This window comes from Engystomops pustulosus, chromosome 2, assembly GCF_040894005.1.
Source record: "Engystomops pustulosus chromosome 2, aEngPut4.maternal, whole genome shotgun sequence".
Classification (NCBI taxonomy): domain Eukaryota; kingdom Metazoa; phylum Chordata; class Amphibia; order Anura; family Leptodactylidae; genus Engystomops; species Engystomops pustulosus.
This window is the reverse complement of record NC_092412.1, coordinates 168,631,360-168,645,063: the sequence shown is the minus strand read 5'-3', so window position 1 is coordinate 168,645,063 and position 13,704 is coordinate 168,631,360. Positions and strand designations below refer to the sequence as shown.

General features: G+C 43.9%; 1 protein-coding gene across 2 annotated transcripts in view; it reads right to left on the bottom strand.

Annotated features, from left to right (window-relative positions):
• Positions 1-13,704, bottom strand: part of CACNA1S (calcium voltage-gated channel subunit alpha1 S) — an 817,957-nt gene that overhangs the window by 466,082 nt on the left and 338,171 nt on the right. The window contains exon 22 of one of the 2 annotated variants that reach the window (XM_072137243.1): positions 2,835-2,922. The exons of the other annotated variant lie outside the window; for it this stretch is intronic. Coding sequence (XP_071993344.1) covers positions 2,835-2,922 — 88 coding nt within the window. The remainder of the gene's footprint in view (positions 1-2,834; positions 2,923-13,704) is intronic. 2 annotated transcript variants of the gene reach the window in all.

Below are 13,704 nucleotides of genomic sequence, written 5' to 3'. Positions count from 1 at the left end.
TACTGGACCTGCACGGTACACGCCGCAGAAAAAAAATGCAAAAACGTTCCGAAAAAAGATCCTTTTTAATTAATACCCTATTAAAAAATGCTCTAAAAAGTAATTTAAAAAATGTTATGCACTCCAAAATAAGCCCACTAAAAAGAACATCTCTTCTTGCAAAAAATAAGCCCCTAACCAGATTTGTCAGCCGAAAAATAAAAAAGTTATGCATATGAAAAGATGGTGATGCTAAAATGAACAAGATTTTCTCCAAATTGGTTTTTATTCAGTACAATTGAATAAAATACACAAAACCCCCACATGCTCTAAAAAGTGATTTAAAAAATGTTATGCACTCTAAAATAAGACTACTAAAAGAACAATCCTTCTTGCAAAAAATAAGCCCTTAAACAGATTTGTGAGGCGAAAAATAAAAAAGTTATGCATATGAAAGACGGTGATGCTAAAATTAACAACATTTTTGCCAAATTACTTTTTATTCAGTAAAAATGGGAAAAAATAAAAAATCTATATAAATGAGGTCTTTTTGTAATCGTGGCGACCCATAGAATAAAAATAATATACTATTTTTATGGTATGGTAAACGGCCAAAAAAAAACCCATAAAAATCTTCCTGAAAAGTGATGATTTTCATTTCCTCCACCAACAAAGAGTTAATAAAATCTGACCAATTAGCCTATAGATTCCCCCAAATTACGTACCAGAAAAGTGCATCTCATGTGGCAAAAGAAATAAGCCCCTATAGGTTCACATTAAAAAAAAGAAAAAAATTATAGCCTGTACAATGTGACAAAGCAAATCTGATCTGGATGGCGCCTCCTTCCCTTCTATGCCCGGCCGTGCACCCATACAGCAGGTCACCACCACATATAGAGTATCCGTGTACTCGGGAGAGATTGGGTAACAAACATTATTCATTTAATCCATTGTAAATGTTTAATTTTCCACCCAAAATGGGTGTATTTTGAAAAAATATTACAATTTGCAGACTGCACCTCCATTTTGTTTTAACCCCTATAAAACACGTAAAGCGTCAACAAACTTCTTAAAAGTGTTTTTTCATACGTTGAGGGGTGTAGTTTCCACAATGGGGTAATTTACGAGTCTCACTATTATTTAGGCCTCTCAGTGTCAATTAGAAGTTGAGCAGGTCCATCTAAATACGGCTTTTGGTGATTTTACAAAAAATGTGAAAAATGAAGCCCCAGTGACAAATGGAGCTTCAAAATGTTTTTCTGTAATGGGACCAAGGATTATCAATAAAGCTTCATTACAGACAACTTACATACTCTGTCTCATTTTAACCTTTTCATTACAATATGCAATTTGCACATTGTAATGAATGAGGAGGAAAATCCCCATATACTGCTATACTGTAGTATGGCAGTTTATGGTAGGATCAATTAGACAACATAAGGTTAAAGTAAAAAATCATAAACACATTAGGTATCGCCGCATCTGAATCTATCAAAATATAATAATGGTTTTTCACTGTATTCAACCTCATTACGGAAAATAGCAAAGTAGAAAATGGCACTTTTTTGCCATTTTGAAAAATAATTCAATAAAAGTGATCAGAAGGCCGTACAGTCCTAAATATAGAAGCATTGAAAATGTCATCAAAAGTCGCAAAAAATAACACCACCCACAGCTATGTACACCAAAATATGAAAAGGTTTTTAGAGACAGAAGATAGCCTAACAATAGTTTTTTTTTGTACTAAAGGTTTTAATTCTTGTTAATGTATGAAAATATTATCAAATCTATAAAAATGTGGTATCCCCATGATTTTACCAACCCAAAGAATAAGGTAGACATGTCATTTGGGGCACGCAGTGAAAGTTGTAAAATCCAAGCCAACAAGAAAACGCTGCAAATGGCCTTTTCACAAATTTCACTGGATTTGGAATTTTTCTCCTGCTTCCCAGTACACGGAATGGAATATTACATAACGTCACTATGAAGTACAATTCATTACACACAAAACAAGCCCTCACACAGCTCTTTACATGGAAAAATGAATAAGTTATATTTTTAAGGTGGAGAGTGAAAAATGAGAATGCAAAAACGAAAAAGTGTTTTGACTTTAAAGGGTTAAAGGGGTATTCCAATCTGGGCATTTACATTTAATTTAATTAATTTGCCATATGTAAACATTTTTTCAATTGGATGTTAAAAAAAATGTTCCTGTGTGAAGATAATTTCTCATAAATGTAGCCATGTTGACCCTTAGAAACAAAATAGCTTTCTCAGATATGACCAACCTTGCACTCAGGCAGCGTTGGCCAGCCATGCACTGTTGAGCCTTGCCTGACTTCCTGGATTCAGTGATCATTACCACAGGCCGGCTGTGGAACATGCAGTAACTCCCAGACATTTCATATACAAAAACTTTTTGTTTCTTTGTGCAATCACTTCAGCAGAGGTAGTTGTATCCAAGGACACAGTCTACATTTTCACACAGGTAATTTTTTTTTTAATAACAACTTTTTGAAGAAATGTACATAAATGGCAGATTAATTAAATTGAATGTGAATTCCGAGGTGGGAATACCCCTTTAAGCAGGGGACCGCCTGTACACAAAGTGAGACAGGAAGTAAACAATGTGGTGTACCACCCTGGAGAACACAGAGGACCAAGAAAAAAAATGGTATTGGGGAGGGTGTATATTATAATGGATGTGTTACAATGTCCTGAAGCTTTTAAAATATCAAAAGATAGTGGGTGGTCATAATCAAGTTATTGACAGCAAGAAGAGATCTAGAAAAAGTTAGGTATTGATACAAAAAGAAAAAGAAAGAAGTTAAAAATTATAACTGTATATCACCTACCTTGAGACCTTTAGCACGATTTATGGCTCGAAGAGGACGTAAAACTCTGAGTACCCTTAGAATCTTTACTACAGAGATAGCACTTGACCTAAATAAAAAAAATGAACAGAAATAAGGAAAAGGCATGTTTGCTGTTTAAAGGGAACCAGCCAGTATTCCACTTACTTACCATACGACTACATTTATGAGAAATTATCTTCCCACAAGTAAATTTTTTTTTAATAACATCTAAATGAATAAATGTTTATATATGGAAAATGAATTAAAATCATTCAGATTAATGAAACAGAATGTGAATGCCCAGACGAGAATAAGATGAGGTGGTAATGGCATAAAACTTTTAGACACAGAGTGCCCAAACTACAACCAAAACCCACATATTTTTTGCAAAGTGCCAAAGCCACAATTTAAGCAGGAACTTTTTACTCCCTGCTTTGTTACAGTTTTAAATTGTATAGACACCAGGTCACGTCACTCACCTCTCCCGGCTCCTGCTCTTCCCCGTACTGCCGTGCGCGCACATCCCCACTGAAAATTTAAAGGGCCGGGCCCTTTCCTGTATTTTCATTTCCATTTTTTACTCCCCACCTTCAACTTTGGGGGGCAGAGCCAGGCAAGATGGCGAACGGACGTGGCTGAACAGAGCTCCGTGCAGGGACATTTACAGCCCGAGCTATGGGGAAATCAGGGGCTAACAGGGCCTCTAAACGCCTGCAGAGTAGATCAGTGTCAGCCACACCGATCAGAAGCTACTTCTCACCGCGTCAGCAGCGCTCGTTATCTCCGAACCCGGCCTGCTCCAGAGGAGACCCGCCGCCATCTTCGCCACGTGTGACACCGCACTTGCAGCAGCAGTGCACCAGTCAGCCACAGCGGAGGGGTAAGGAGAATAGGGGAGAAAGTCCCCACATCGTGAGAGCTCAGCACTCCCCTGCTGACTCGCACACACAGCCGCAGACCCGGCTACTGCTGGCAGAGAAGGCACCCGGAACCGCTTCCCTCGCATCCCCACCGACACCAGGGAAGGAAAGAGAGTTGGGAGCTCGGCCCTGCACCACAGACGTGGCACCCTCGGGGTATCCACACCAGTGCTCCCCGATGACCATGCCATCCTCACCAGCAGGCCCTAAGAAGATGCCTGGCAGCAAGAACAGCCCTAAACAGGGACAAGGGAGAGGCAAGCTACCCCCTTAATGCTGAAGCCTGTTCTTTCTCACCCCTTGGCTCCATCTCACAGCCACTGGCAGAAGAAAGGCACCATACAATGCAGCCTATGGCTGGATCACAAACTAACATGTCTACAGATCTCCCTCCTCCAGAGGAAGCGGCATTAACTTTAAGTGGTTACCCTGAATTACAAGCCCTCCTTGCTCTCCTCCCTTCTAAGAGGGATATGGACAATCTAGCATTTGAACTTAAGGGAGCTTGGGACAGGGATCTGCAAGTGGTGAGAGAAGACATAACTACCCTACAGGAAAGTGTGACAGCCCTTGAAACGTTTAAGGCGGAGATGACTTCAACTGTCAATGTACTACAAGAGAAACTAGATGCTCAGGCAGCCCAACAGCGCCACCTAGTGTCACATATTGATGACATTGAAAACATAAACCGCCGCAATAATATAAGGGTCAGAGGCCTCCCTGAAGCCCCACATCAACCTGATCTTGCAGCCACGCTCACAGGAATATTCAATATGCTCCTTTAACGTCCGGTACATACACCCATAGAAATGGACCGTGCACAGAGGGCACTGAGGGCTAGAAGTGCTGATCCCACAAGACCAAGGGATGTGATCTGCAAGATACATTTCTATAGCCTTAAAGAGCAGATAATGCAAAGAGCAAGAGCCAAGGGAGAATTGGACTTTGACGGCGCCAAAATCAACTTATTTCCAGATTTATCCAGACGTACACTACGTCAGCGAGCGATCCTAAGACCTCTCCTCTCACAATTACAGGAGAAGGGCATTTCTTACAGATGGGGCTTCCCCTTTGCTCTCGTTCGGGAGACACACAATCTACGCTGACACATCTGGAAGACCTTCTGAGATTCTTGAGGGACTTAAACCTACCACCTCTGATGCTTCCAGACTGGGACGCGCCGAATCTGACGACACTCAGGCCTAACCCTGAACCCACACCATGGAGCAACGCATGAAACCAGTTTGAAACCTCACCCAGACCCCACAGACAACAGATGCGCAGACGCCGCTCCATCGCAGAATCCCAAGAAGACTGAGTCTACACGAAACTGTCATCAGGACTGGTGAGATTAGTGTTCATCCCACCTTTGTCGGGAGCAGAACACCCATGATGCTGAGAATCCTATTTTCCAAGGCTGATTGAGTGACTTTATTTGTTCACATAAGTTATTCCCCTGAGATTGTGCTTTCTTTCTAGCCGCAATTTATATTATGTTCCTTTATCACTTGTAAGTTTATTTGAATATATGGGCCTATAGACACACAATGCTCATATTGATAAAAAATACATACACACAGACAGTATCACACGGTCATTCTAGTGACACCAAGCTGTCACTCCCTCCCCAATAGGTGAAACCTTGGTATAGCACCCAGGTTTATTAGTGCTAGCCGCACACCAGATTGTCTTAAATAGTTAAAATAGTTGCTGTCCATAGGATAGCTATTTGTGTTCATTATATACGAAGAGAAATTGTTTCTTAAGTTAGGAACCCCTCCTCCCTTCTTCCCCTTGCATCTTCCCTAACACTCCCCAACTACACGACTACACGAACTACACGAAGAGAAAACCGGTGGTGGTCAACCCCAATGATGACTGCCCCTCTAAAGATTTGTTCATTTAATGCCAAAGGGCTCCATATTCTAGAGAAAAGGTCCCGGGTTCTGTATAACTTTCATAAACAAAAAGCCCAAATACTTTGCATACAGGAGAAATCAAGGGGAGTATCGATATTCCTTCACAAGTCTGTGCAATGTAAAGTTCTTGAAACGAAGATAGATGTAGAGGCCAGATTCTTATTCCTAAAATGCGAAATTCTGGGTGCTCTTTACACAATAGCGAACGTATACGCCCCAAATTCAGAACAAACGCCATTCCTGGTTAAGGTACTTGATGAACTCTGCACATTTGCTAGAGGATCGCTGATAGTATGCGGAGATCTGAACCTAGCACTGAATTTACTCCTTGATACCTCTCTGGGGAAGTCAGGTATATCCTACAACAAATTAAATAAGATCAAGAAAGCCCTTCATGCATTACAACTATGTGATGTGTGGAGACTGAACCATCCAACAGATAGAGACTATTCCTTCCTATCACTGGTACACAACACATATAGCAGGATAGACTATATTTTTATCCAGCACCATGTCCTCTCGCAGGTTCAGGGCTCAGAAATAGGGTCAATATACCTATCAGACCTAGCTCCTATCTTCTGTACATTAGGACTCGTGCAAAAGAAAAGGCGCCCATTTAGCTGGAGACTAAATGAATCATTATTGACGGATGGACTATGCCTAACAGATCTTAAAAAACAGATAATTGATTTCAACGCAGACCAGAGACATGTTTTTTCATCCGAAGCCCTTAAGTGGGAAGCATTGAAATGTGAGCTTAGAGGGGTTCTCATGCGACATGGGGCACGACTAAAAAGGGAAAATGGTTATAAAATCTCTACTTTGTTATCCAAACTCCAGAGATTAGAAGCCCAACATAAAAAGACTCTCCAAGAGGCAACCCTGAGAGAACTAACTACCACAAGACAAGAACTAAACACCCTACTAGAAGCAGGTCAGAGGAGGCTTAAGCATCTTTACTCCCACTCATTATATGAGTGGGGTAATAAGCCTGGTAGAGCTCTGGCGAGGGCCCTTCGCGATGCTAGGGTGTCCACATATATCCCATCCATTAAGTCACAAAATGGTGCTCAATTGCATAAAACAGAAGAAATAGCTGAGGCTTTCACCGATTATTACAGATCACTATACAATCTCCCACAGCCCTCAACCGTTTTCAATCCGCCCCAACCCCCCCTCACCCTTTCACAATATGTGAAAAAGACAGCCCTGCCCACAATTACAGATGAGGAAGTGGATCGACTCGAACTACCATTCTCCCCTGAGGAACTCAAACAAGTAATTAAGCTCCTCCCATCCGGCAAAAGCCATGGACCGGATGGCTACACAGAAGCACTCTTTAAAACTCTATCGGAAGATCTTTCTAACAATATGCTTGATTCTTTGAATTCCATATCTGACAAGAACCCCTTCCCCCCTCCTTCTTATACGCCCATATAACAGTGATTCCCAAGGAGGGTAAGGACCCCCAACATTGCCCTAGTTATAGACCGATCTCATTAATTAATGTTGATGCTAAAATTTATGCTAAATTACTATCCTGCAGATTGGCTTGCCTCATGGGATCCTTAGTCCATCCTGATCAGGTGGGCTTTATCCCAACAAGGGAGGCAAGGGACAATACCTTGAAGCCTTTTTCCTTGCTCCATCACATGAAATCTACCTCCACACCGATGCTACTGCTCCCACTAGACGCTGAGAAGGGGTTTGACAGAGTGGACTGGGGCTTCCTAGAGGCGACTCTAACACAAATAGGAATGGGGCCAACCACGCTACCACGCATCAAGGCATTGTATGACTCCCCTCACGCACAAATTCTGATAAATGGTGCTCTCTCTCCCACCTTTACCATTCGTAATGGTACCAGACAGGGTTGCCCACTATCCCCTTTATTATACGCGCTAGTAATTGAATATTTGTTAACAGCAATTCGTACAAATGACGCCATTTCAGGAATTACTGTGGGGGACCAAACGTATAAATGCACAGCATTCGCTGACTACGTTCTACTATATATAACCGATCCAGAAACATCTCTCCCACCCCTGATGGAGACTCTCAATGCCCTTGGCTTCTACAGTAATCATAAAGTAAACGTTACTAAAAGTGTCGCTATGGGGATAGGCCTTCCCACCACCACGATCCAAGCCCTAAAAAAAGACTATCCCTTTACGTGGTCCACTAAGCATATAGTCTATTTAGGCATTAAAATCCCAGCAGACCTGGACAAGACCTTTACTCATAACTATGGACAATTCGTACAGAAACTACAAAACGACCTGAAAAAATGGACTTCGACACAACTGACATGGATGGGGCGATTCAGCTGCATAAAGATGACAGTGCTTCCAAGACTCCTTTACTTATTCCAAACAATACCGCTTGCCTTGCCCGGGCAGTTCTTTGGGAAGCTACAAAAAATTCTAAATCATTTTCTCTGGGCTTCATCTCCCCCCAGAATCTCGAGACTGACACTTATACGTAGGAAACTCCATGGAGGGCTAGGGCTACCCGACTTCAAGGGGTACTACACTGCAGCGACGTTGGCACGTATTTTGGACTGGTTTCATGCTGGAAAGGGAAAATTATGGGTGACGCTTCTCCCCTGCACCTCTAATCATTCTACCATGGACGGCCACCTACTTTAACCAAAGTTATCACTTGGCCAAAATAACATATGTGCTACCCATATCCTCAAACTAATTAAACAAATGGGAGAACCCATGCGATTGTTCTCCTCTGACGGGCCTTTGACGCCAGTGGTTGACAATCCTGACTTCCCCCGAGGATGTCTCAGCCACTTCCTCGCCCCACTGCAACGAAACCAACCCTCAACCTTTGTAAAACTGCTAAAAGATGCTGAGCTAACTCCAATTGAAGAAGTGCTAGAGGCCGGGTTATGCACAGGTAGAGTGAAGTGGGAGCACACTCAATTAAGGCACTTCTATTATGCTAACAAGGGTACTCTAAAGCTTCACAGACCCTCGACACCATTTGAACAACTATGCATAACTCAGAACCCAATTCCTCACTCCATCTCTGCAATATATGACCTTCTTCTAGATAAATGGGCATTAGCTGATTTACCATATGTCAAAATATGGGAGCAGGAACTAGGGAAATCCTTTTCTGAGGAGGAATGGGCCAAATCATTTGAGCTATGCCATAAACTTTCCATATCAGGTAGGGCTCAGGAATCCAATTTTAAAATACTATCGCGATGGTACTGGACCACCAAGAAACTGAGTAAAATCTACCCCTCACGCTCAGATGAATGCTGGCGATGCAGACAAGCCCAAGGCTCTATGACTCATATTTGGTGAGGATGTCCCTTACTGAGGCCACATTGGAACAGAGTTATAAATTTATCAATACAATTTCAAATGGTGCAAAAAAAAACCAGAGTAGACAATTTGGAGTGTGGTTGGACTTCGCTGGTGGAGGAAGGGGTAGCCCACACTATTCCTTCAAATAAGTAATGGTGATTAAAAAGTATAAAATACACCTGCGCTGTCATAGTGATATTAATGCTAGCTAACGTGGTACCTGTGATGGAGCATGAAAACTTCCAGATGGTAATTGTATCCAGTCCGAATTCCTGTTCTTCACCTGAATGGTCCAAAGAGGTTTCTGCATCCAAGAGATTGGTATATAGATGAGCTTCTACAAGTGGTGCACTTTGAATAAGTCAGCAATAATGCGGAGCAGCCGAAGATTGAGTGACGTAGATTGAGTGACGTCACTCCAACGGAACTGTCTAGCGGGTTTCAGCCACCGGCCGGGTGGCTGAAACCCGCTAGACTGTTCCGTTGGAGTGACGTCACTCAATCTACGGGTCGTGTACCTCAGGGAGACTCCCTGAGCAAAAACTCATCTGATGCCCTCAACAATATAAAAAGTTTGTATTTATCTAAATATACATCCTAATCTAGATGAAAAAAGTGTGTAATGAATAAAAATCTTTATTAATACGACTAGAGATGAGCGAACATACTCGTCCGAGCTTGATGCTCGTTCGAGCAATAGCGCACTCGAAACTGCTCGTTGCTTGGACGAATACTTCGCCCGCTCGAGAAAATGGCATCTCCCGCCGTTGTGATTTTTGGCGGCCAGAAACAGAGCCAATCACAAGCCAGGAGACTCTGCACTCCACCCAGCATGACGTGGTACCCTTACACGTCGATAGCAGTGGTTGCATGGCCTGATCAGGTGACCCTGGAATAGACTAGCCCCTGCCCGCGCTGCTCGCATCATTCTCTGTCTGGATGCCGTTAGGGAGAGAGCTGCTGCTGGTCAGGGAAAGCGTTAGGGTGTTCTATTAGAATAATGTTAGGCAGGAGTGATTCTACAAGAACCCAACAGCCCTTGTTAGGGCTACAATAGCGTTATATTTTCCTTTTTTTTGTTTGCTTGTGGCTGGGCTTGCTGGCATTAGTAGTGCAGCTAGTACCATATTGTGAGGAATTTGCTGGGAGACTTGCGACCGTTGTGTTTAGCTCTTAGTGACACGCATATCCACCTCAAACACCGAAGTGGGACAATTTATTAGGGGTTTGATTTGAATTAAGCAGAGTCTGCTGATTTATTTTTTTTTACCTTTATTTCTTTTAATAACTCAAAGTCATCAGGCACAGCACAAAACCCAGTTGTGTGCTGTCAGTGTAGGTTAGAAACTAGCCATAGCAATAGGATAGCATCATTTTGTTTAAAAAAATAAATAATAAATAAATAAAAAATAAATAAATACAAAAAAAAAAATTTAAAGTTTACATTTAATTTGGAAAATGTTTAACCTGAGGGCTAGGGGTAGAGGAAGAGGGCGTTGACGTGGGCGTCCAACTACTGCAGGGATCAGAGGCCATGGTCCTGGGCGGGGTGAGACACCACCTGCTGATGAGGGAGCAGGGGAACGCCGCAGAGCTACACTCCCTAGGTTTATCATGTCTCAAGTTACTGGGACTCGTGGTAGAGCACTGTTGAGGCCAGAACAGTGCGAAGATTTGATGTCGTGGATTGCGGACAATGCTTCTAGCCATTTGTCCACCAGTCAGTCTTCCACACAGTCCACCCATGTCACCGAAATCAGCACTCCTCCAGCTCCTCCACCTCAGCCTCCTTCCCCCCAGTCTGCCCCCTCCCAGCAAAATTTGGCATTTGAACCGGCATACTCTGAGGAACTGTTTTCTGGACCCTTCCCACAGTCACAAACCACTTGTCCGGTTGCTGCTGAGCTATTTTCCGATGCCCAGGTTTTCCACCGGTCGCAGTCTGTGGGTGATGATGACATTATTGACGTAGTGGAAGAAGTGTGTAAAGAGGTGTCGGACGATGAGGAGACACGGTTGTCAGACAGTGGTGAAGTTGTTGTCAGGGCAGGAAGTCCGAGGGGGAAGCAGACTGAGGGATCGGAGGATGATGAGGTGACAGACCCAAGCTGGGTTGATAGGCCGGGTGAACACAGTGCTTCTGAGACGGAGGCGAGTCCTATAGCAGAACAGGTTGGAAGAGGCAGTGGTGGGGCCAGACGGAGAGGCAGGGCCAGAGCTGGTGCATCAGCGCCAAATGTTTCCCGTAGTCAAGCTCCCATGGCAAGGGCTAGATTTTCAGAAGTCTGGAGGTTCTTTAAAGAAACACCGGATGACCGACGGACTGTGGTGTGCAACTTGTGCCAAACCAGGATCAGCAGGGGTTCCACAACTACTAGCTTAACTACCACTAGTATGCGCAGCCATATGAATGCTAAACACCCCACTCAATGGCACCAAGCCCGTTCACCTCTGGCCGGGCACACCACTGCTCCTTCCCCTGTGTCATCTGCTAGTCAGCCCAGGACCCCAGCCCAAACACCTCCCGTGCGAAAACCCCATCTTCGCCTCCACGATCCTCCACAGCATCCACCAGCGTTCGGAGGAGTTGGAGGAGGATGAGGAGGAAGAGGAGGAGAATGTTGGCGAGACAGAAGAGGGGACCATTGTTCAGTCCTTCACTGTTCAGCGTGTATGGGCAGAAGAAGAGGAGTTGGAGGAGGAGGAAATGGGCAGTCAGGCCAGTGAGGGGAGTAAATTCTTGCGCTTTGGGACTCTGACGCATATTGCAGATTTCATGCTAGGCTGCCTATCCCGTGACCCTCGCATTCAAAGAATTTATTCCAGCACCGATTACTGGGTATTCACTCTCCTGGACCCACGGTACAAGCAAAATCTTTCCACTCTCATCCCTGGAGAGGAAAGGAGTGTGAGAATGCATGAATACCAGCAGGCACTGGTGCACAAGCTGAAACAGTATTTCCCTTCTGACAGCGCTAGCGGCAGAGGGCGTACTTCTGCGGGACAAGTAGCGAGGGAGAGTAGGCGAGCAGGCAGCTTTTCCAGCACTGGCAGGGGTACGCTTTACAAGGCCTTTGCCAGTTTTATGTCACCCCAGCAAGACACTGTCACCTGTCCCCAGTCTCGGCAGAGTAGGGCTGATCTTTACAGAAAGATGGTGAGGGAGTACGTAGCTGACCATACCATCGTCCTAAATGATCACACAGCTCCCTACAACTACTGGGTTTCAAAGCTGGACATGTGGCACGAACTGGCGCTGTACGCCTTGGAGGTTCTTGCCTGCCCTGCCGCTAGCGTGTTGTCCGAGCGGGTTTTCAGTGCAGCTGGTGGCATCATCACCGATAAGCGTACATACCTGTCGACTGACAGCGCTGACAGGCTGACGCTTATCAAGATGAATAAAGCCTGCATTTCTTGGGATTTTCATTCTCCACCAGGTGATAGAAGCTCAACTTGAATAATGTATGCACTCCTCCTCCTCATTGTCCTCCTTCTCCTCCTCTTTGTACACTAAAGCAGAGGAAACTGGCTATTTTTTGCCAGGGCCAACTGGCTCTAGCTATAGTACTATTTAATTTTTCTCGAGGACCACCTACCTGCTCCTCTGGTTTGAAAACTTTTTTGGACTGCCACATACAGGCACTCAATTTATTTAATTTTTCTGGAGGACCACCTACCTGCTCCTCTGGTTTGAAAACGTTTTTGGACTGCCACATACAGGCACTCAATTTATTTAATTTTTCTGGAGGACCACCTACCTGCTCCTCTGGTTTGAAAACTTTTTTGGACTGCCACATACAAGCACTATCCAAATTAAATTGTCTCCATAGCAGCCTCCACATGTCGTCTTTTTAGCTGGCTCCACACGTTGTCTCCATTGCTACCTCCACGTCATCGCCATAGCTGCCTCCAAAAGTCGTCCATATAGCTGCCTCCATACATTGTCTCCTTATCAAACGAACTGTGTCAGGCAGAATTTTGGGTTGTTTTCATGGATTCCACATCAAACTTGTTAACTTTGCTGTGTAATCCACAAAATATACTGGCAAACTTTTATCATTTACCGATATTATTTCAGCACTTCTTGCGCATCTGTTTACATTCCCCTCACCCGCCATAACCCAAACTTATAAGAATGCTACTACACTTGATCTTATACAAAAGGTTCTTAGAAGTGCTGTTTGGGGAGTAGCCTAGAGACAGGGGCTTGGATTGGCGAAAGCTCGCATGGCAGCAGAGCGCCAGCTCCATCTCAAGATCCAACTAACATAGTTTTAACTGCAGTACCTTTAATCTACTACTAGTTCACTGCCTCCATACATGGTCCCCTTATCAAACGAGCTGTGTCGGGCAGAATTTTGGGTTGTTTTCATGGATTCCACATCAAACTTGTTAACTTTGTCGCCACCCTGCTGTGTAATCCACAAAATATACTGGCAAACTTTTATCATTTACCAATATTATTTCAGCGCTTCTTGCGCATCTGTTTACATACCCCTCACCCGCCATAACCTAAACTTATAAGAACGCTACTACACTTGATCTTATACAAAAGGTTCTTAGAAGTGCTGTTTGGGGAGTAGCCGAGAGACAGGGGCTTGGATAGGCGAAAGCTTTCTGCCAGCTCCATCCCAAGATCCAACTAACATAATTTTAACTGCAGTACCTTTAATCTACTACTAGTTCACTGCCTCCATACATCGTC